The following is a 20,395-nucleotide window of genomic DNA, read 5'->3' as shown; positions in this document are numbered from 1 at the left end:
AGCAACATTTGATGGAGAAATATTCAGAAAAATCCAAGGATTAAAATTAAATCTTAAAACAGAAGATAACCTACTAAGCAGAATGCAAAGGATGTTTTCAAGAGATAAAATTTCCTACCATGAATATCAGGAAATAGAAAAAGTAAATTACTTTTTCTATTTCTTATATATATATATATATAGATAGATGTTGTTATGGGTGGACCATAAAATAGTTAGTTTGTACCTTGCGCGTGGTTGGTGGCTTGGGGTGCACCCATGGCCTAATATTTTAAAGGCAATTCTACATTAGATATAAGTTATTTATGTTGATTATTTTTATATTTATATGCAGAAGGGGGTATACTTAAACTATGTTTTGTAGTTGTCCCTACAATGATTAGGAACAAAATGTAAGAAAAAATCTCAGGTCAATTCATAAGTTTTTTAATTAGATCATCATAAGATATGAAATAGACATGGTCATTTTTATATTAATATTAACAATAAGGAAATAAACTTGGCTACAAAAGATTTTAGGAGAGATAGAGGAAGGTATAGAAAGAACTGGGTGGGGTGATTAGACAACACATGTCATATTTTTAATTTATCGAGGATATAACTCTAGATAGGAAGGTATGAAGATCGAATATTAGAGTAGAAGCATAGTAAAGAACCGAGTGTTATCATACTTTTACATGAGAGAGACAAGGGGCTAGTTTGCCTCTTCTCCTTCTTCAGTTGAATTACTTAGTATTCACACGAATTGTATCTTATTATTCAATTTTGTTGTTATTTTTCTTTCAATTCTATATGAATTGCACTTCTTTTGAATCGAATATTTATTAGAAACAACTTCTCTACCTTTAAAATTAAAGATTAAATCTGCGTAAATTATACCCTCTCAAACTCTGCTTTAGGACTATGGGAAATTGGAAATGTTGTTGTTGTAATAAGAAAAATAAAATATATTTACATTAGTATATACTAAATAGTATAGTAGGAGTAATAATAAAAGGAAGTAGTGGCCCTCGAGTTAGCTTTAATTTAAAGGGCCTTACATAATTTGAAATTATTGGTACGCAGATAAATCAAATCAAATGTCTTTTAGTTAAAAATTAAAATAGTGACAATTTTGGCGCCTTTTAAATTTCAACTCTTTGCTAACAGTAGAATTCAATTAGACACATCACTTTTTCCCTAACTTTTTTGCTGGTTTGATGAGAAAAGAATCAAAACATTCTGTAGCTTTTTAACAAAAGAAATATTTTAATATGTATTAAATATTTAATTATTTTTTTAATTCTTTCAATGTGATTTTGAATTAATATTTATTTATCTAGACTTGTTGATTCTAATAATCAAGCTTTACGATTCCAAACAATAATACCAATATTATTCATGAAATGATTTTGAGTGTTAAACTGGTTGACGATTCCAAATTATAACAATAATATAATTCATGAAATGATTTTGAGTGTTAAAGCGGTTGTCACTTCCAAAAAATAATAATATTATTCATGAAATGATTTTGAGTGTAAAATTGATTGTCGATTCCAACAATAATGATATTATTTATGAAATAATTTTGGAATGTTAAATTCATAGAGTTGAAATTTATAAATCTACTTTTCCTTATTAAATTTGTTCTCAAATATTATGTCACGCCTCTCTTAGAAACTCAACTTAGAAGTCTCAAAAAATTAATGATTTTTTTGTTGGCTAATACAATTGCTAATTAAATAGTTACTTTTCATATATGCATAAAATAATTATTAGACTACGTACTTCTATTCTTTTAAGAGAATAATCAAATAATTAAGAGTTTAAAATTTAATTTGTATAATTCAAATAATCTAATCCAGTTGAACTTTCTCCATGCTTATGTTAGGCAATGTATAATAAAAGATACAATATTTAATATAGTAGTGGAGCTACCCTCCTTTAAGAGGACTTAATTGATCAAATAAAAAAAAAGGATAATCTAGTGTAGTAAACTCATGCTATGTGTTACACAAACATTTCTACAAGATGCTATTTTCACAACTCAAATTCATAACTTTCTGATGACATAACAATAACTTTATCAGTTACGTCAAACTCTTCAATCGATACTTTCATTAAAATATTAGCTTCGTCAATCATCATCATCGTAACTAATATTTATTTTTTAATGATAACAAAAGGCAAACATATGAGGGTAATATGCAATTATATAAACTTAACCAACAACAATTCAAATGACAAGACCGTTAATCTTCAACAAGTATATTAATGATTAATGATGAAACAGAGATTACAGTAAGATTAATTCTATTTAATTACATACGTCCTAAAAAGGGTATTTAAGTCATTTTTATCTAAATAGCAGAGAAAAAACAGCACATGACCCACCAGTGACCACCACCACAAACTCCATGACCCGATCCTCTATTTCCATGACTCCCCACGACCTTTTGAACTCCTCCATTTTCATCAACACTTAGAAAAACCAGAACAACAGGTAGAAGAAGAAGAAGAAGAAGAAGAAGGTGAATTTCGGAAGGAATGCAACAATGTCTACAGCTTACAGAAACGGAACACTTCCTAAAGGAGCTTTAAAGGTAGATAGACCTCTATCTATGAATTCAAGTACAAAATCTTCTGCTTCTTTCAAATCAAAAACCGCCGGTCATACTCCGGCTTCCGGTCCTCGCCGTAAAAGCACTGGCTCCGTTGGTAATTCTGCTGCTAACACTAAGGATGGTACTTATGGTGAGTAATTTCACTTAATTTCGTAAAAAGTTGATCTAGTTTTCGGCGGATAATGTAAGAGAAGTAATCGGTTGATTTTACTTGATAAATGAGTTCTCATTTCCTTAAGGAATTTAATGAACTCTCCAAAAAAATTTGTTCTGTTTGATTTTTTTTTGTTCATTTTGGGCGGATAATATGAGAAAATTAAGCGTTTGATTGTAATTTTTTAATTTATTTTTGAGTAGGCAAAGGTAAAGGCGTTGATTGTTAGTTAGATACAGCTGCTTGATTAATTAGCAATTGTGATGAGTTTTAAGCAACGTAAACATGTGTGCAAGGCTAAAGCAGTACAGTATTAATGTCCTTAAGAAGTTAATTATTCTGGAAAAGTTTTGTTCCTTTCCTTTTCGTTTTCGAAGCATAATGTGGGATCACTAGCAGATTGCTTTGATGATAGTAATGGATTTGACCTAAGTTGGTTAGATGCAGCTGGTTGGATTTATTGTAGAATTTATGAGGAGTCTAAGCAATGGAAGCATGTGACTTCCAAGCTAAAGTATATTAATCTTCTTAAAGATTTTAATTAATTTGGGGAAAAGTTGCTCTTCTTTTTTTCCCCTTTTGTTTTTTCAGCTGATGATGTAAGAAAACTAAGTGCTTGAGTTGTTAGGTGTGATAGTTTATTTTAGTTAGGTAGACCAAGCTGTTATAATTATGATGGAGTCTGAATTTCCTTCAGGGTTTTAGTTAATTTATAAATAAAAATTGCTCGTGTAAAGTCATTTTTGTTGTTTGTTTCTTGTAGAAGCAAGAAATCAAGACCTTGTTTTGTTAGTTGTAATAGTAATGAATTTTCCTCCACATAGTAGTTATGATTTAATTTAGTTACAATCAGCCATCTGATTTAATATGCTAGCATTTATGATGGTGCTGCGAAGCTAAATATTTTTAATTATATTTTTGGTTCTGAAAAAATGATAGAGTTGGTTACTGAACTTAAAATCATACATTTTGACATAATAAAATAATCATATTTATGGAATAATGCTTTAAATTTTGTTACATGGGAGCCTTTCTTGAATTGAAGCCAAGCGGAGAAATCTGTGTTGTATTATGTATTATCCAAAGTCCTGTGAATATTGATTAATCAAGGAAGATCTCATTTTGCTGCTCTGTAACAGTTTCAGGACGTGTTAGAGTTGCAGTAAGACTTCGTCCTCGAAATGCGGAGGAGATGGTGTCTGATGCTGATTTTGCTGATTGTGTGGAGTTGCAGCCTGAGGTATTCTGAATAAACCTCTAACAGTTTTGTCAAAGTAATATGAGCACTGTTGATTTTAATTCCATTTCTTTTGTCATTTCCAGCTCAAAAGGCTTAAACTTCGAAGGAATAACTGGGATTCAGACACCTATGAATTCGATGAAGTGCTTACAGAATTTGCTTCACAAAAGCGTGTTTACGAAGTAGTGGCCAAACCTGTGGTTGAGGTTGCCTGCAAAATCCTACCTATTCTGTTGTTTAATACATAAATTATGAATGAGCTGTTTATCTTCTGCACATGCTATGGTTTACACATTGAAAGAACTAGAGGAAATTTGTTACTGACTAGGCAGTATCTGACTAGTAGACTGGGAAAGTTCATTTCAGAGCTGTAAATATTGTTTCACTTGATGCACATAACAAGAGTGTAAAGTATGTTTTACCAAATTATGTGAATTATCAATGAATGGCTTACATACCTGTCCTTTACAATTAATTCTTCCAATTCTAACTCCAAGTGATTGGGCACTTTATCCCACAAAGAAGCATGTTTTGAAAGCCAAAGCTCCAAGTTTCTGTTTCCCAGATGACTTGTTTCCAAGGTGGGCAGCTTTTGCTAAACATTTCTGGATATACTTCTCAAAACACCTATATGCCAGATACAACAAACAATTTCTCTGAGTAGCTTTCTTCTAAAGTATGTAAGTTATTTATATGGCAAATCATGAAGTCCATATCAGTAGAAATATTTCTGTAATATCTTCTTGAAAAGCAAGCATAAGATCAATCATCACTTCTGTAACAATTAAAATGTCTTTTGGATTCTGTAATATAACTTTTGTTAGTTCTTATTAATTCCTTGCTGGTTAAATCTGTAGTTGTACATGGTGTTATCTAATCACTTCTGTGTGTGTAATAAGGAGCCATTTTATTCTAACACTGATCTGGTTTCATATGGTTGTATTCCTTCTTTATATCTTCCGATAATAAAGTGGCTCACATTCCGCTCGAACTTTTTTCTCCTTGCAGAGTGTTCTGGATGGTTACAATGGAACCGTCATGGCATACGGGCAGACTGGGACAGGAAAAACTTACACTCTTGGACGACTTGGAGAAGAGGACACTGCTGATCGAGGGATAATGGTTCGTGCAATGGAGGATATTCTTTCCGAAATAACACCAGAGAAAGATTCTATCTCTGTCTCTTATTTTCAGGTTTCTTCCTTCTACAGAATTGAAAGTTCCTTCTTTTTCAAAAACCTTTTTAATCACTTTTATTATCATACCTGATAATAGCTGTGTCAAGTTTCATTTGCATCATTGATTGTTTCATGCTTGTTTCTGACTCTAAGGTGTGTAAGTTGGGTTGGTTATCTGTCCATGCAGCTTTATATGGAGAGTATTCAGGATCTCCTCGACCCAGTGAACGACAACATATCAATTGTTGAAGATCCCAAAACTGGAGATGTTTCATTACCGGGGGCTACTACAGTGGATATCAGAGACCAGAAGAGTTTCCTTGAACTCCTTCGCGTGGGTGAAGCTCATCGTTTTGCTGCTAACACTAAATTAAACACAGAATCTTCACGAAGCCATGCTATGCTGATGGTTAGACGATTCTCTCTCTTGTGGGTTATACAGTTTTCATTTTTATTTTTTAGGTTGTGAAATTACGGATAGTGGCTAGACCACTGTTCTTGAGCCTCTTCCCGATTATGCCAATGGACAGGGACATCAACAAAGTTCAGTGTTACAGAATTTTTGTTTTCTATCGCAGGTACATGTTGAAAGGTCTGTCAAGGGAAGAGATTCTGTTATTTCATCTGAAAACGGGAGTACTTCTCACACAGCTAAAGCATTCAAGCCACCTGTTGTGAGGAAAAGCAAACTAGTTGTTGTGGATCTTGCTGGTTCAGAGCGCATAGACAAATCAGGTATGTTATCAGGGTTTATGGGAAAATGTATCCTTCTGTAGCTTTTATTATGTATCGACAACTGGAGCATTTTATTTCTGTTTACAGAAAATGTTGTCTTATACAAGGATTGTAATAGTTTTTTTAATTCTTTAAATCATGTTTGAGTGGCAGTTGAAACAATTGTGTTACTTGACACAATTGATACTAAGTAATTCCAATGAGTTAGTTGAGTTGTTACTTTGGGGAGGCTTCAATATGCATTTTCCTTTCAATCCTTTACACTCTAGTCACTCCATTCGAATAGGCATATGAGTCTGTTTTACCTTTTGACCCTCTTTCGGTGTCTGATTGATTTCAACTAAGAAGCTGGTCTGTGCTCTCCAAATAAAAGCTGAATTGGTCTTTTGACATTTATGATGCAAGAATGTGGTTACACTTCGGAACTGATTACTGCAGGCTAATCTGTGACCAACTTTTTGGGTTTCCCAGACTTGTTGGCTTGGGCTTATCTAAGGCACCATGTTGATGTTTCTAAAATTTCCTTGGAGCAATTAGTTGAGATTTTAAACCGGATAAAGCTAAGGAAGCATTGGTTCCTCGTTTTGTATTGCATTTGACAGGAAGTGAAGCACATACGCTGGGGGAAGCTAAGTCCATAAATCTCTCCTTGAGTGCATTAGGAAAATGTATCAATGCATTAGCAGAGAATAGTGCTCATGTTCCAGTTCGTGACTCAAAGCTCACAAGGTTGCTTCGAGATTCATTTGGAGGTAAGGTACTTAATATCAATATTTTGAAGCTCTTCTGGGTTAAGCAAATATAACTTTATATGATCCAAAATTTTAACATTGCAGTTGAAAGCCAGGGAACATCTGTAAGTATATTCAGTTATGAAAGCCATACACTTCTCTGATGAGTGTAGTTCTTGTCTTCTTGGAGACTCAATTCCTGTACTGCGAGGTTTATCGTGAAATTTAATAGCCTGTTTGGCCCAAACAAGTTTTTGGGAGGTCAAAAGTGCTTATTTAAAAAAATAAATGAGGTGTTTGGCCAAGCTTTTGGGAGAAAATAAGTGCTTCTGGTGAGTAGCAGAAGCTAAAGAAAGTAGCTTTTCCCCTAAAGAACTTTTGAGAAAAATGCACTTACAAGCACTTTTAAAAAGCTTGGCCAAACACTAATTATTGCTCAGAAGTGTCTTTTCAATTTATGGGCCTAACACAAACTGGCTCTCACCAAAAATACTTTTTCAGTAACACTTGTGGGAAAAACACTTTACAAAATAAGTTGATTTTAGAATCTTGGCCGAACAGGCTATAAGTCTACAATGATCAAATCCCTATTTATACTTGAACTTATTTAACACAATTTTCATGTGGACATTCTTGCATCTCATTAAATTATCTTTAGCTGCATGTAGATTTTTTTTAGCATGATTCCACCTACTTGATTTTAACAGTAACCAACACGCAGATGAAGAAAGGAACATAGTAATAATCTTTTCCTTATCTTTACCAAGAAAATCTGTTAAAATGGCTTGTATTCACCTTTTTAGCAACTGAATTCGATGCACTTTTAGTTATTGAAAAAAAGAAAAATAATCCTCACTATTTCCAGTCCAAGCTACATGACTACATCCTAACATGCAAAGTCAGATAGATAACATGCATCATTTTTCAGAGGTATGGAAATCAAGTGTAGAGTTGTTCCACAAGTTTTTGATTAAATTATCTAAAAGATCGTCTTGTTACAAAAATCTGTCATATCTAACATAAATTTAGGATGGTCGTATTTTAAATCTCTAACTATGTCCTTATTGAAGACATTGTAATTTTTCTGACTTGGTTGACTCAATTTAAGTTCACGGTCAAAATAAAGTGCATTAATTACTGAAAGATTTAACATCCTTTAAGACCAGGAGTTTTATATAGTTTCTGCCAGATACTACAGTGAGTTGCTAGGTTGGCCGGCGTTCTAATCCAGTAAACCTTTTTGGGCCAAAAGATTGATACCTACATGCTTTCATTTGGATTGTAGTTCCTTCTCTAGAGCTAGACTGCTTAAACTTATACTGACCGTAAAACTTGTGAAAGTAACATGTCATCTGTTCAGTACTGTATCAACTTTGATGCATAATTATGATTTCCGTATCCTACTTAACCACTTATCATAAACCATCATCATGAGATGCTATTTACCTAAAAAAGAACATTGTCATGGGACATTAAGCAAGGTCATCACATTGTTGAATACTCACAGGTACGGCAAGAACTTCATTGGTTATCACGATAGGTCCATCTCCACGTCATCGAGGAGAGACGGCAAGCACCATAATGTTTGGACAGAGGGTAATCCTCACCTCTATTTCTTCTCCCACGGGAATGTAAATTTTATGATAAAACTAGTGTAGTCCTTTGTATTGATACTTTAAGCAAGCACGAGCTGGCTAATGCTAACTCAGTTATGATCTATTCTCTGGGTTTCTCTTTGAATTATCATGCCAGTAGAACTTGTAGCACTGGGATAAGAGAATATTAGCAAACTTCTCTTCTTGCCTTTTTCTGCTTTACACACGCTAGGAGTTGGAGTAAATTATTTGTGTTTTACAGGCTATGAAGGTGGAGAATATGTTGAAAATTAAGGAAGAGTTTGACTACAAAAGTTTGTCCAGAAGGCTTGAAATGCAGCTAGACAAACAAATTGCAGAACATGAAAGGCAGCAGAAAGGATTTAAGGATGATATTGAGAGGATAGCCCAAGAAGCTCAGGTTCGAATTACTGAAGCTGAAAAAGGTTATGCAGAAGCATTGGAGGTAGGAACATGCTTCATAAATTTTGCAACAACAGCTGAATCTTATATAACATGCTCTTTCATGTTCAGTTCGTTTTCACTTTATGTTAAGTTATGCATCATCTATTTCATCCCACTCTAATTTTCCATGATCATCTTTTTGTTTGAACTGTGTAATTTTTACATCACCAGATTTTATGCCATGACCAGTATTTTCACTGTCGTTGTCTTTCTTCTCTTTTTCCTCCCTTTCTTCCATTATCTGCAGAGGGAAAGGTTGCAGTACCAGAATGATTATATGGATGCAATAAGCAAGCTGGAGGAGCAATGGGCAGCAAATAAACAAAAACATGAAAATGAAAAGGCCAAGGTGAGTTCAGAAGATATAGCATTATTAAGAAGGATGGATAGGTGCAGCTAATGAGTTATGTATCATGTACTGTTGCGTTTCCAATTAGCTTAATGATAGGAATCAATCAACCTCAGGTTGCCGATGGCACAATTTATGCCTTATCATATATTATGCATATATAAGCAGAGGTTCTCAATGATCCAAATAATTCACGTGGCTTAAGGAAGGTCAATCCTAATGGTGATGACCAGATACTTCCCAGGGAATGCATTTTTGTCTTTGAGACTTATATGTGTTGTAGTATGTATTAAAATGAATATTTTGCTATGGGGTCACAAAGTCATATGGTATTGTGCTACAAGGATATGTCAATTGGCTATAGCTTCTAGTACTGCTGCTATAAAATGAGGTATATTGAATGTGTTCAAGGTTAGTATTGAAAGTGATGCTAGTGCTCTTAGGAGAAAAATGAAGTTGAAGTCCACTTTCTATTCTAAAAGACTATGTTGGTTGTTTTGTGTTTCCGAGGGTAAGTATCCCATTGAAATTTTCTTTAAACACAGGCTATTAAAATTATGATCTCATAAGTCTCTTCCTTGCAGTTCATGTCTGTAATAGACATGCTTGTCTTCTCTTTGAACTTTTACATATGCCTAAGCAACTGTCTGTAACAGTGATAGCTTTCCTCTCATGTTCCAATTTCTGGTTCTATGGTGAATATAACTTTGGTTTTGCTGCTTATTTTTCTCATTTGGCAGTCATCAATGCTCTCTGCCTCTATGGAAGTTGCCGAGCTTAAAAAGTTGTTTGAAAATGAAACTATTTCAAGGAAAGCTGCGGAAGAGGAAATTGACAATCTTAAAAATCAACTAGCACAATGGAAAAGGTCAGAGGTAATGATTTGTCTGAAAAGTCCTTTGATCATTCTGTATATCTTAGTTGCAGTTTGTAGATTGCTGAGATGTTGGTGTTTGTGATGTCATAGGCTGCTGGAAATTCTGAAATTTTAAAGCTGCGGAAAATGCTAGAAGATGAAAAATGTCAGAAAGCAAAGCTTGAAGAAGAAATTGCAGTACTACAGAGCCAGCTGTTGCAATTAAGTTTTGAAGCTGATGAGGTAAACGCAATATTTATCTCAAAGTTATTGACTTAGTATTGTTGGAGGAATCATTGGACTTGTATGCCCTTACTTTTCCCATGGTTGACCACCAGACTCAAAAGAAAAGTTCAAAACTTGGAGCAGCTTCTATATAGTCGACTATATCCTCTTTCTCTCAGAACTGCCTGTAGTGAAGTTGGTTTGTTTAGACCTTAATCATAATGTTATGTTATTTTAAAATCACTTAAACATGTATATGTGCATCCAATTTCAAAGAGATCTATGGTGCAGCGATTATTGGGTGCACCTTTACAAATGAAGCCGTGGTTTCAAATCCCACTTCCACCTTGTCTTTTTTTTTTTTTTAGAATTAAGTCCGGAGGTTCAAATCTCGTGTTCGTTTTATTGTTTTTTCCTTTGTTTTACTAGAATTGAGTGTGTCCCTATGTAATCTCTTTAGTTGTGGACTGTGAACATGTCTTGATATATGCACTGCAGAAACTTTTCATTTCATATAAACATAGTTGCCGATTAAATGAGTTATTTGTCAGTTAACTTGAACTTAAATTAAACGATGTTTTCTTTTCTTAGACTGGGAGGAACCTTGATAGAGGAGAGACTGTAAAGCTGCCTGGCGCTCTAGATTCTCCAATTCCTCCATTTATGCATCAGCATCTAGGAGATTCAGGAGTTGGAGAGAAGGCCTCAATGGCAAAACTGTTTGAACAAGGTGAGGGATGGACTTTATCCTAGGAGTTATTATCTATTCTTGCTCTTCTACTCCCTAATACAACTTACGCTGCTTTCACCAGTGGGCCTCCAAAAGATATTGTCATTACTTGAATCAGAAGATGCTGATGTGCAGATTCATGCAGTGAAAGTTGTAGCGAACCTGGCGGCTGAAGGTAGTGTTATGCTATTTCGTTTTCAATGTTACATCTTTAGTTCATGTCTCTTACTACTTGCAATCTGTAGTTTGTTGAGCATAGATGCAATCTGCTTGATTGAGATGTGTAAACCCTATCAATAGCTATACCTCGTTAGTTTTCTAATCGTAGGAGGGATGTGGTTATAAGTCACATGAATGATAGCTTGTCAACTTTGTTTACATAAGTCTAGTAATAGATATGCAAGTATCTCAAATTTTTGGATAAAACAGGTAAAGCTGTTTTGCTTTATCTAAAATATAGTACTCCCTTTTTCTGAAATTCAGCATCTATCTTCTGATTTTTAGTTTTCTCTAAAACAGTGTCATTGTTCTAAGAAAGAATGTTACGTATACCATACTACTCATACCCCAATTATTTATTTACACCTCACCATTCAAAGTGGAGGGATTAGTCCTTATTTCTTTCTGTAAAGTGCCTCCAAGCAAGTGGTTGAAGGACAAGAATGGAGGTCAGTCAATCCAATTCACTTAATTTAAAAGTTCATTAAACTTAATCCATTAAGAACCTTCATCATAGACCTTATAAAGAGTAGCATATTACTACCGAGTACTGACAACCTAATGTACGAATATTAAAGAGAAGTTATAAACAAGTAGAAATGATGTTACACGACACAGTTGAAAACTGAGAAATGCAAAAGAGGTAGTATCAAGTCCTTGAATGGTGGTGACTTTTCCTTATTCCATCTATTTCAGAGGCAAACCAGGAGAGAATTGTAAAAGCTGGCGGTCTTAAATCTCTGTTAACTCTTCTTAGAAGCTCCAATGATGAGACAATTCACAGAGTTGCAGCTGGTGCAATTGCAAATCTTGCTATGAACGGTGAGCTTTGCATCACCTCACAGACTAATGAATATTATGAGTTAATATTTAATTCTACTGTTAATGTCCCTTTTTTTCATACGCAAGTCACTCTCTATTAAGTGATGTCATTCTTTCAAATGGAACAGAGACAAATCAGGACCTCATCATGTCTCAAGGGGGTATCAGTTTGTTATCAGTCACAGCAGCCAAAGCCGAAGATCCTCAAACCCTTCGCATGGTTGCCGGGGCCATTGCTAACCTCTGTGGAAATGGTATTATTTGTTGCCTTAAAACTGAATATTCTAAGCTTATTCCCTCTCGACGATGAAGCTTATTCCCCTTCGTAAAATTTCTTTGTATTTCAAGTAATTGAAGAAGATACTGTAAGAACAACGGATATGGTAATATTCGTCTTTCTGATATCAACTTCCAAACTTTCATTTGATGTAGACCTGTAATAAAAAGAACGTTAGTTTCTCTCTCGTAGTGGTGAATTCACCATTCTAAATTTGAATAAATATGATACCTCAAGTCTCAACTGAACTGTTCTTCTCTCCCCTTAGTCCTCCCCTTCAACCAAAGAAGAATAAAAGAGCACTTAACAGTTAACAGTAAAACAAGAAAAGAGGATGAACCTACGAGAAAAAGGAAATAACTTTTGTTCCATGAGAAAATCTTTTACTAAACATCCTTAATGAAGTGTCCCTGCATGGGATTTAGTCATGGGTAATTGGATCCTGCTGTTAACATTTATTGGATCTTTTAACCTTTTACAGAAAAGTTACAACCAAAGCTACGAGCGGAAGGTGGAGTTAAGGCATTACAAGGAATGGTCAGATCCCGGCATCCTGATGTTCTGGCTCAAGTTGCTCGTGGAATTGCCAATTTTGCAAAATGTGAATCAAGAGCATACACTCAAGGTTAGCTGCATACACACTTGCTTTCTCTCTGCTCGTTTTCTCCTGCCTCTCCTCCTCACTTGCTCTGCACCACCAACGAAATTCCAGAATAGATTTCACTGTGCTGATAGCAATATTATAGTCAGTATATCATAGTTTTTGTACTAGTCTCCACATATACACAGTTGGGATGGTGTATTGCTTGTTCTAGCGAAGAGAGAAGTCTCACTACTATAGTTTCGTGGCACTGCCAATGATCTTACTATGACAGGAAGCAAGACAGGGAAGTCTCTCCTTATTGAAGATGGAACCCTTCCATGGATTGTACAGAATGCTAATAATGAGGCGTCTCCAATAAGGCGTCATATTGAGCTGGCACTCTGCCATTTGGCACAACATGGTAAATAGTGGTTCTTAACATTTTGCTTGAAACTGTGGATAGTGATTCTGATTTAATTTTTTTTCATGAATTCTTGAAACTGCTAATTACAGAAGTAAATGCAAAGGATATGATCAAGGGAGGTGCCTTGTGGGAGCTTGTTCGTATATCCAGAGATTGTTCACGAGATGATATAAGGACTCTTGCATATCGCACTCTAACCTCCAGCCCAAGTTTCCAGGCAGAGTTGAAACGCCTGAGGATAGATTATGGTTGAACATTGACATGTGTTATTTAGAATATATAGTTATTAACATAGGTAGCTGATTCTTTTTCCACAGAAACAATGTTTTATGGTGACACTGGTTTCGAATCCTCTTAAAACTCTCGTTGATGCAGTGTCAGTTAGGATAACTAGTTTGCAGCTAACAGAAACAATAAATTTTGTAAATTTGCTTGAATTAGGAGGTAGGTATCAGCTGAGCAGAACCATTATAATGTAAAGCTTTGATTATTATTTTTATTCATATATCAATTGAAGCGTGCAACCTGTCATTTGTCAAGGGCGAAGTTCAGAGTCGCCGGAGCTCAATTGGTCGACGACTCCCGTCAAACACGGCTGCTGGTGTAAACGTTCTAATCCTAAAGCTCATATTTTATAAGTTATTATCTTCTGTCATTTCTTTGTTTATTCTTTTAAGTTATTGATTGGTGTCCTTTTGCATTTGAAATGTTCTGTTTGGAGGTAGTGTTTGTCCTAGCTCTCCATTTGGCAATAGAATTGTATGCATTGCTCAAGATCCGTTTAGTCACTGAGTGATTTTTTTTTCTTTATACTTTTGGAGAGGTGTGAGTCCCACGATGGAGGAAAGAGGAATCAAGGAGAAGACATTTGAATACAAAACGAAATCACAGGATTTACATACGGACAAGTCTTGTAGCTAAACAATAAAATCAAAGCTAATCTTATTTAGCAACAAAATTATCACAAAAAAAATATACTCCTATGTTAATTAGCTATGAGTTATCTAGTGATATATTAGCAATGAAGTTTATCACTAGTTTCAGTTTCTTTTATAGGTGTTGAGTTAGAGTCAATATCCTAGGGTTTGAGACTCATTTTGACTTTAGAAAAAAAGGACATAACAACTGCCCCTTAGCACATCTTTTTCTTCTAGCCAATTGATTGAGAAGCAATATCAACAAGCATAAGCATTATGGAGAAGACAAGTTGAACAACTTACCTCTCAACACTTGTAAAAAAAAAAAAAAAACAATGTTATCTTGTGATGCAAATTGCCTTTGACTTTATTTGCTTCTTGAATAGCTAGCTGGTACAGCACATTTATAAACCTTACTTGATGCAACACTAGAATCATTTTTAATTTTTTTTAGTACGTTGACTTTTAATTGGTAGGGACTTCAAAATGTTTCAGTAGGCCCATGGTGTTGTATGAAGGATCCCAACCGCACCCAATTATTATCGCACTTGGGTGGAATCCTTTCTTTTTAATGATCATTTTAAAATATTTATGAAGAGTTCGAGCAACATAAATACTGATTTATTTAGGGGTATGGGCTTTTAAGCCATAGATGGAAATTATGAAGATGAACCACAATACCAAAGCAATTGTGTATCCTATTCCTTCCCCACCAAAAAGTCATTATACATTTCACCCGACCAAAAACATATGATGGATAATACCTTAATCCCATGAAACACACAACTCATATTTGAATAAAAAATGTTCAAAATAAAAGCAATGAAACATAGGCTTACATTCAATCATTTGCAGACCTAAATGAATGGACACAAATGGCAATCCCCATTTCCAGTTTCTATTTTTTATTTATTTTTAAATATATATTTTTTGAGTAATTCCTATAGGACCCTCAAAAAAGCATAGCCACATTCAGAAAAAAGAAGAAGTAAGACTGAATTAACAAACAAGAAAAATAATTTAAAAGGGAAAAAATGGAGGAGGATGAGAAGGTTACAACTTAGAAGAACAAATCTATATATTTATACAACTTTTTACACAACAAAGTATCAGATTACCTAAAAGGATAATTGCAGGTAACCGTAAAGTAAAACTAATAACACTATGAAAAATAAGACGATAGAGTTACTTATTATGTAATATTGTATAATACATGTTCCTTCTAAATAATTCGAATTTATTTCGTCTACTATTTTAATTAAATCACTACAAAGGTATGCGAGCTAGCTCTTATTTGTTTTGCTACCTTCATTATTATTACTAGGATGTGTGATACTTTATTACACCCCACATGTTCGATGGTATGAGTGCTGCAAGCACAACAAAGGAGAAAAGGAGTGTGTGGTTTCTTTTTTCGACAGAGTCAAATTCAGGATTTAAATTCTTAAAAGTTATGGATTACTGGGGGTGTGAATGATTCATATATATATATATATATATCCACATTGAGAAAAAGCAAAAGCTGAAGAAGCCCTTGAGAGTTTGTCTGAGTAATGTCTATATTAATTTAATTTAGAGAGAGAAGAGGGATAGAATGGATAAGGCATTGAATATCTCAAGATGGTGCATATATATTTAAAATATACAACAACACATGAGTATTGATAGCTACATGGGTTGTTGCACTAAAAGCAAGCAGTGTAATGACTAGGGGAGTGTGTTGTGGGGAGCTATATCTATATGTATGCATCTATTGCTTTGGTGCAAAGAATCTCAGCTTTTTGCTTCACATTCAACTTTAAAATAACACAACAAATAATATGCACATATATATTCTATTTAATCTGATTGTATAAATATATATTTTTTACACCATCAATATATAAAACTTAAACTTTTTCTCTTGCATGCTTCATTCCTAAATGTGTTTAACTTCTATATAGACATTGACTTACCTAATCAAATGATCACTAAGATTTTCTTTTTTATGTCATTATTCATAAGATGAGAGGAATTGGTAACTTGAAAAATATCATTATAGTGGCATCCCAAACTATAAATTTTAAACCCTCAATCTATCTTTGTATATACTACGCTTTCGATGCATATATATATATATAAAGAGAATTATTGAAAACAACCTTAAATTGAACGTGAATTGTTAGTTTTATTCCCGAATTATTAATAGCCTTAAAAACACCCCTTTACTTGACTAACTGAACTTAAATACATCCTCGATCTTACAGCATGAGTGAAACACCCCCCTAAATTCTCGTCAAGTTTAGGGGTATTTTCAACACTTATTTCAGTTTTTTATTAAGAGTTTCATGCTCCTACAAGAGTTTGAATCCATTTGTTATGTCATGTGGTAGATGGAGGGTGTATCTAAGTTTAGTTAAGTCAAATAGAGGTGTGTTTTTAAGACTATCAATAGTTAAGTCAGAAGTGTTTTCGATACTTATGCATTATTTATGAGAGAGAGCAAAGGGTGTGAGTTAAGTCTAGAGTAGACCAGACTGTATAACATAAGGCTAGACGTTATACTTTGCTTTTGCCTCGAAAAAGGACCTTATTCTTCAGTAACTGATGCACGTGCATTCCGCATGCAATTCATGTCTCCCCCTTCATAAAAAACCCTAATTATTCTTCAACAAGATAGGCAGAAAAAAAAAACTTGATTTTTTTTTTAATATTTTGGAAAAAAAATAGAAGAAAATATGTTGAAGAGTTTCACATCGGACATAATGTGACCCATACCCTCTCCTAATTTTGTCTGTCCATAGTTTGCTACCAACCCCTCATTAATGAACCAATACTTATTACAGCTCGGTGAACTAAGCTCCTCTTGTATGCGGAGTTTGAGGAAGAGCTAGACTCTAAAGAATATTATTATATGCGGACTTATCCTGCATTTCTGGTAGAAGAATATTTAATACTACTACTATTATCAAGAAAAACATTGTTATTATTGCCATTATCACAATTATATTATCATGATTATGGAATAATGATGCTCTTTTCCAATCAAATGAATCTCACATATATATATACAATCATGGGTTTTTCAAGAAAATCATGGAAAGAGAGTTGGAAGTTATGGGAATGCCAAGAATTTAATAAGATAGATATCACCAAGAATACTGTGAATTTACAAAGTTAACTTCATTTGATGATCAAATTACATCCACCACATCATTGATCATATCAAAATCAAACTCATTATCACAATCCAAAAAAAAAAAAAACTAACTGAAAATGCAAAACACTAAACTCAAAAAAATGTAAAGTAATTAAAACGAAATCAAAGAAACTCGAAAAAACCCTTTTCCTAAAAATCATTGCTAAGTGTTCTTGATGAGAAAGAAGAGAGAAAAAAAACCTCAAAAGAGTTAATTTATAAGCTAATAATTAAATCAAGAGAAAACAATTACCCTTTCTATATATGATGGATGTCATCCTTGCACAAGGGCCATCTTGTCAATTTTCTCTGTATCGTTCCAATTTTATATCTTGCATTAGAATGGAGGTCTTCCGGTTGCCCAATAGGGTTCGGAAGGCAACTGAATAGAGTTTAGAAGATTAGGTGGCATCCCATGAAATAAAGATGGGTCCGCCATCATTTGTTGTTGTTGTTGTCCTCCTTGACCCCCGATATTTCCAGGAGGAGATCCCAGTGATCCTCCTCCTGGAACAACTGGAAGAGGATGATTTTGATTATCCTCTTCCAAAGGAAGTCTTTCATAAGCAGCATTACTAAACGACGCGGACATAATGACAACTGGTCCAGATGCCATAAGTGCACCTACAACACTACCACCAACAACTTGACCTTGTCCGCCTGCTAAATATATAGTCAACCCTGACGTTGTTGGTGGTGCTGGTGGTGGTAAAAACGATCCGGCTAAGGATAATATCTCAAATCTACCATGTAATGTTACAATTGCACCTGGTGAAGCTGGTTGTCTTAAATTAACATTAGTAACAATACCAGTTCCACTCATAATACAAACCCCTCTTTGTCTTCTCCTTGCAAAATTTGATATACTTTCCATAATATCACAACCATCAGCAATTTCCATAACATGAGTTCTAAGAGCATTTGCACTATCTCTAGTTATGATAATTGGTGGTTTAGGTTTGTTCTTGGATCCAGATGGTCTTCCTCTTGGTCTTCTACTCATCTCTCCTTCTCCTGAATTTCCTGTTCGTTTGAAGATATAATTAAGTAAATAAACGTGTCAACTAAATTCTCTTTACATAACATGAGTTTAAACTTTCATATGAGACATAATTAAGTAATATATATGAACTCTCTATAACAACTATAAACAGGTTAAACTTTCAGATGAGACAGTCATACAATTCAAACACATGTTATACCTAATCCATCTTTCGATTCTCCACCGTTTGAATTTTCATTATTGTTGTTGTTGTTGTCATCGCGATCTCTCTTCTGACCAGACATGTTGAGACCACTTGTCCCACTTTGTTCATCTTCTGAGTTTTGATGGAATTGATGTAAGTTGAAGTCTCTAGTGTGGAAAGGAGGAGGGAGTGAATGGTTCATTTGATCCATAGAGAGATACTTTTAACTTCAATTCTACCTTGAGATGGAAATTAGGTTGAAGTTAAGGAAAAAAATGGAAGCACAAGCAAACCTAAGCTAAAGGGGAATAAGGGTTTGCAAAGAATATAGATAGTGGGGGAAGAGAGAAGCTTAAAAAAAGGAATAAGGGGGAGTAGACTTTGGGTTGTTTGGTCTTATTTTTGTTTTTCTCTTTCTTGTTTTGTGGCTTTTTTTGAGGAAAGGGGCAAGTGTTGTTTATTGAATCAAGGTACTCATAGTCTTCATCATAAAGAAAGGGAATTTTAAGTGGGGTTTTGGGTGTCATCCACCAAGAATTCTCACTAATAATCTCATAAAAACTCTTCATCATCATACTATAATCATCTTCTTCTTGTATATCATGAGCTACCACAAGTGAATCTTGATTCTTGAAGATAGTTTTTTTTTAGGACTTGTGGTGTTCGAGTTAATTTTCACGCAACTCGATTAATTTTATGAGATATTTGTCATTTCTCACCAGCAATAAGTACCAGCTAACTCTAATGTCTAACAAGATTTAGATAGATGGCAAGAATCACTTAGTATTTTTGTCTCCGTTAAATATTAAAAAAGGGTACTAAATTTGAGTTAGGGTTAGCTAAAAAAACTTATATTAGCTAGAGAAATAGATTCAAATGGGGAAATATTAAGTTTTTCTTTTTTGGGCGGTGGATGGGTCCTCTGTATTTTCCTCTTACTTACTTCTCGTAGGTGTTTATAATAAAGTAATCGATGAGATTTTTTTTCTAATATCATAAATAACATATGAAGAACCCATCATGCATATTTCAACATTTTTTGTCATTTTGTTTGGGCTTGTCTCAATCAATTAATTTCTCTTTCTTTTCCTTTGACCATAAAAAGGGGAAGAAAAGAAAAAAAAAAGAGATAAATTAAGGAAAGGAAATCTATTTCTTCTCTTCACATTCAGATATATATACTCATATTTGATTGGTTAAGGTTTTCTTATTTTCCTTTTCGTTACCATATTATATTACACACAATATAGCACCACCACTAAAAGAAAATTGGAATAATTCTTAAATTACTCGTAGCTAATAAATTATTTTAATAATCTATCGTTAATATATAAAACTAGTAAATGAATTTATTTTTTACCGTTACAAACTTACCTATAATTGAAATCATACATAAATCTCGTCCTAAATTCGTCACATGAAGCTAAGTAGTTTCTCCGTAGCTGTCGTTAACTAGTTTCTCGTTTGCTTTTGTCTTTTATAATGAAACGTGATAAATAAAAATGAACAGAACCATATCAACATGAATTCACGTGATGAAGAGAGTAAATAAGAGAGAGAATGGTGGTAAGAAGTAGAAAGAAGGGAAATAATAGGTGTCAAAATTAAATTGGATTGAAGAACGTATGCAGTGAATATAGTCGCGCTTCGTGCTGTTATAAATTTATATAGATTATATCATATAGTATATATTTAAGATGGTAAATAATAGTGTGGTGAGCTGGTAAAGTTTTCAATATTTTCAAGAACCACATGCACCATATCCTCTGCACCCCTTCTTATCTCTTTCTACCTCTTTTAATTTTGTGTCCATAATGGGCTCCACAAATTTACTTATCTTAATTAAAAATAATGACACATGTCAACTCCCCCGCATTCCATTCAATGGGGGTATTCTTTGAACTTAATTCTAAAACTCTTTGGTCCT

At 34.1% G+C, this 20,395-nt stretch overlaps 2 protein-coding genes across 2 annotated transcripts; one reads left to right on the top strand and one right to left on the bottom strand.

Annotated features, from left to right (window-relative positions):
- Positions 1 to 2,378: 2,378 nt before the first annotated feature.
- Positions 2,379 to 13,710, top strand: LOC102601690 (armadillo repeat-containing kinesin-like protein 2). The gene is made up of 19 exons (XM_006363650.2): positions 2,379 to 2,733; positions 3,897 to 3,997; positions 4,081 to 4,203; positions 5,006 to 5,191; positions 5,363 to 5,584; positions 5,754 to 5,910; positions 6,513 to 6,662; positions 8,149 to 8,237; positions 8,499 to 8,702; positions 8,949 to 9,050; positions 9,791 to 9,925; positions 10,018 to 10,149; positions 10,723 to 10,861; positions 10,944 to 11,036; positions 11,777 to 11,902; positions 12,031 to 12,156; positions 12,661 to 12,804; positions 13,055 to 13,183; positions 13,276 to 13,710. The coding sequence occupies exons 1-19, from the start codon at positions 2,535 to 2,537 to the stop codon at positions 13,437 to 13,439; spliced, it is 2,721 nt and encodes a 906-aa protein (XP_006363712.1). The 5' UTR covers positions 2,379 to 2,534; the 3' UTR covers positions 13,440 to 13,710.
- Positions 13,711 to 17,589: 3,879 nt separating this feature from the next.
- LOC102601354 (AT-hook motif nuclear-localized protein 24) lies at positions 17,590 to 19,028 on the bottom strand. Its single transcript, XM_006363649.2, has 2 exons — positions 18,484 to 19,028; positions 17,590 to 18,304 (listed from the first exon to the last, which is right to left on the bottom strand). The coding sequence occupies exons 1-2, from the start codon at positions 18,677 to 18,679 to the stop codon at positions 17,619 to 17,621; spliced, it is 882 nt and encodes a 293-aa protein (XP_006363711.1). The 5' UTR covers positions 18,680 to 19,028; the 3' UTR covers positions 17,590 to 17,618.
- Between the last annotated feature and the right edge of the window lie 1,367 nt (positions 19,029 to 20,395).

This window comes from Solanum tuberosum, unplaced genomic scaffold (assembly GCF_000226075.1).
Source record: "Solanum tuberosum cultivar DM 1-3 516 R44 unplaced genomic scaffold, SolTub_3.0 scf00445, whole genome shotgun sequence".
NCBI classification, from domain to species: Eukaryota; Viridiplantae; Streptophyta; class Magnoliopsida; order Solanales; family Solanaceae; genus Solanum; species Solanum tuberosum.
Note: the sequence above shows the minus strand (reverse complement) of the source record. Positions and strands in the feature narration are given on the sequence as shown.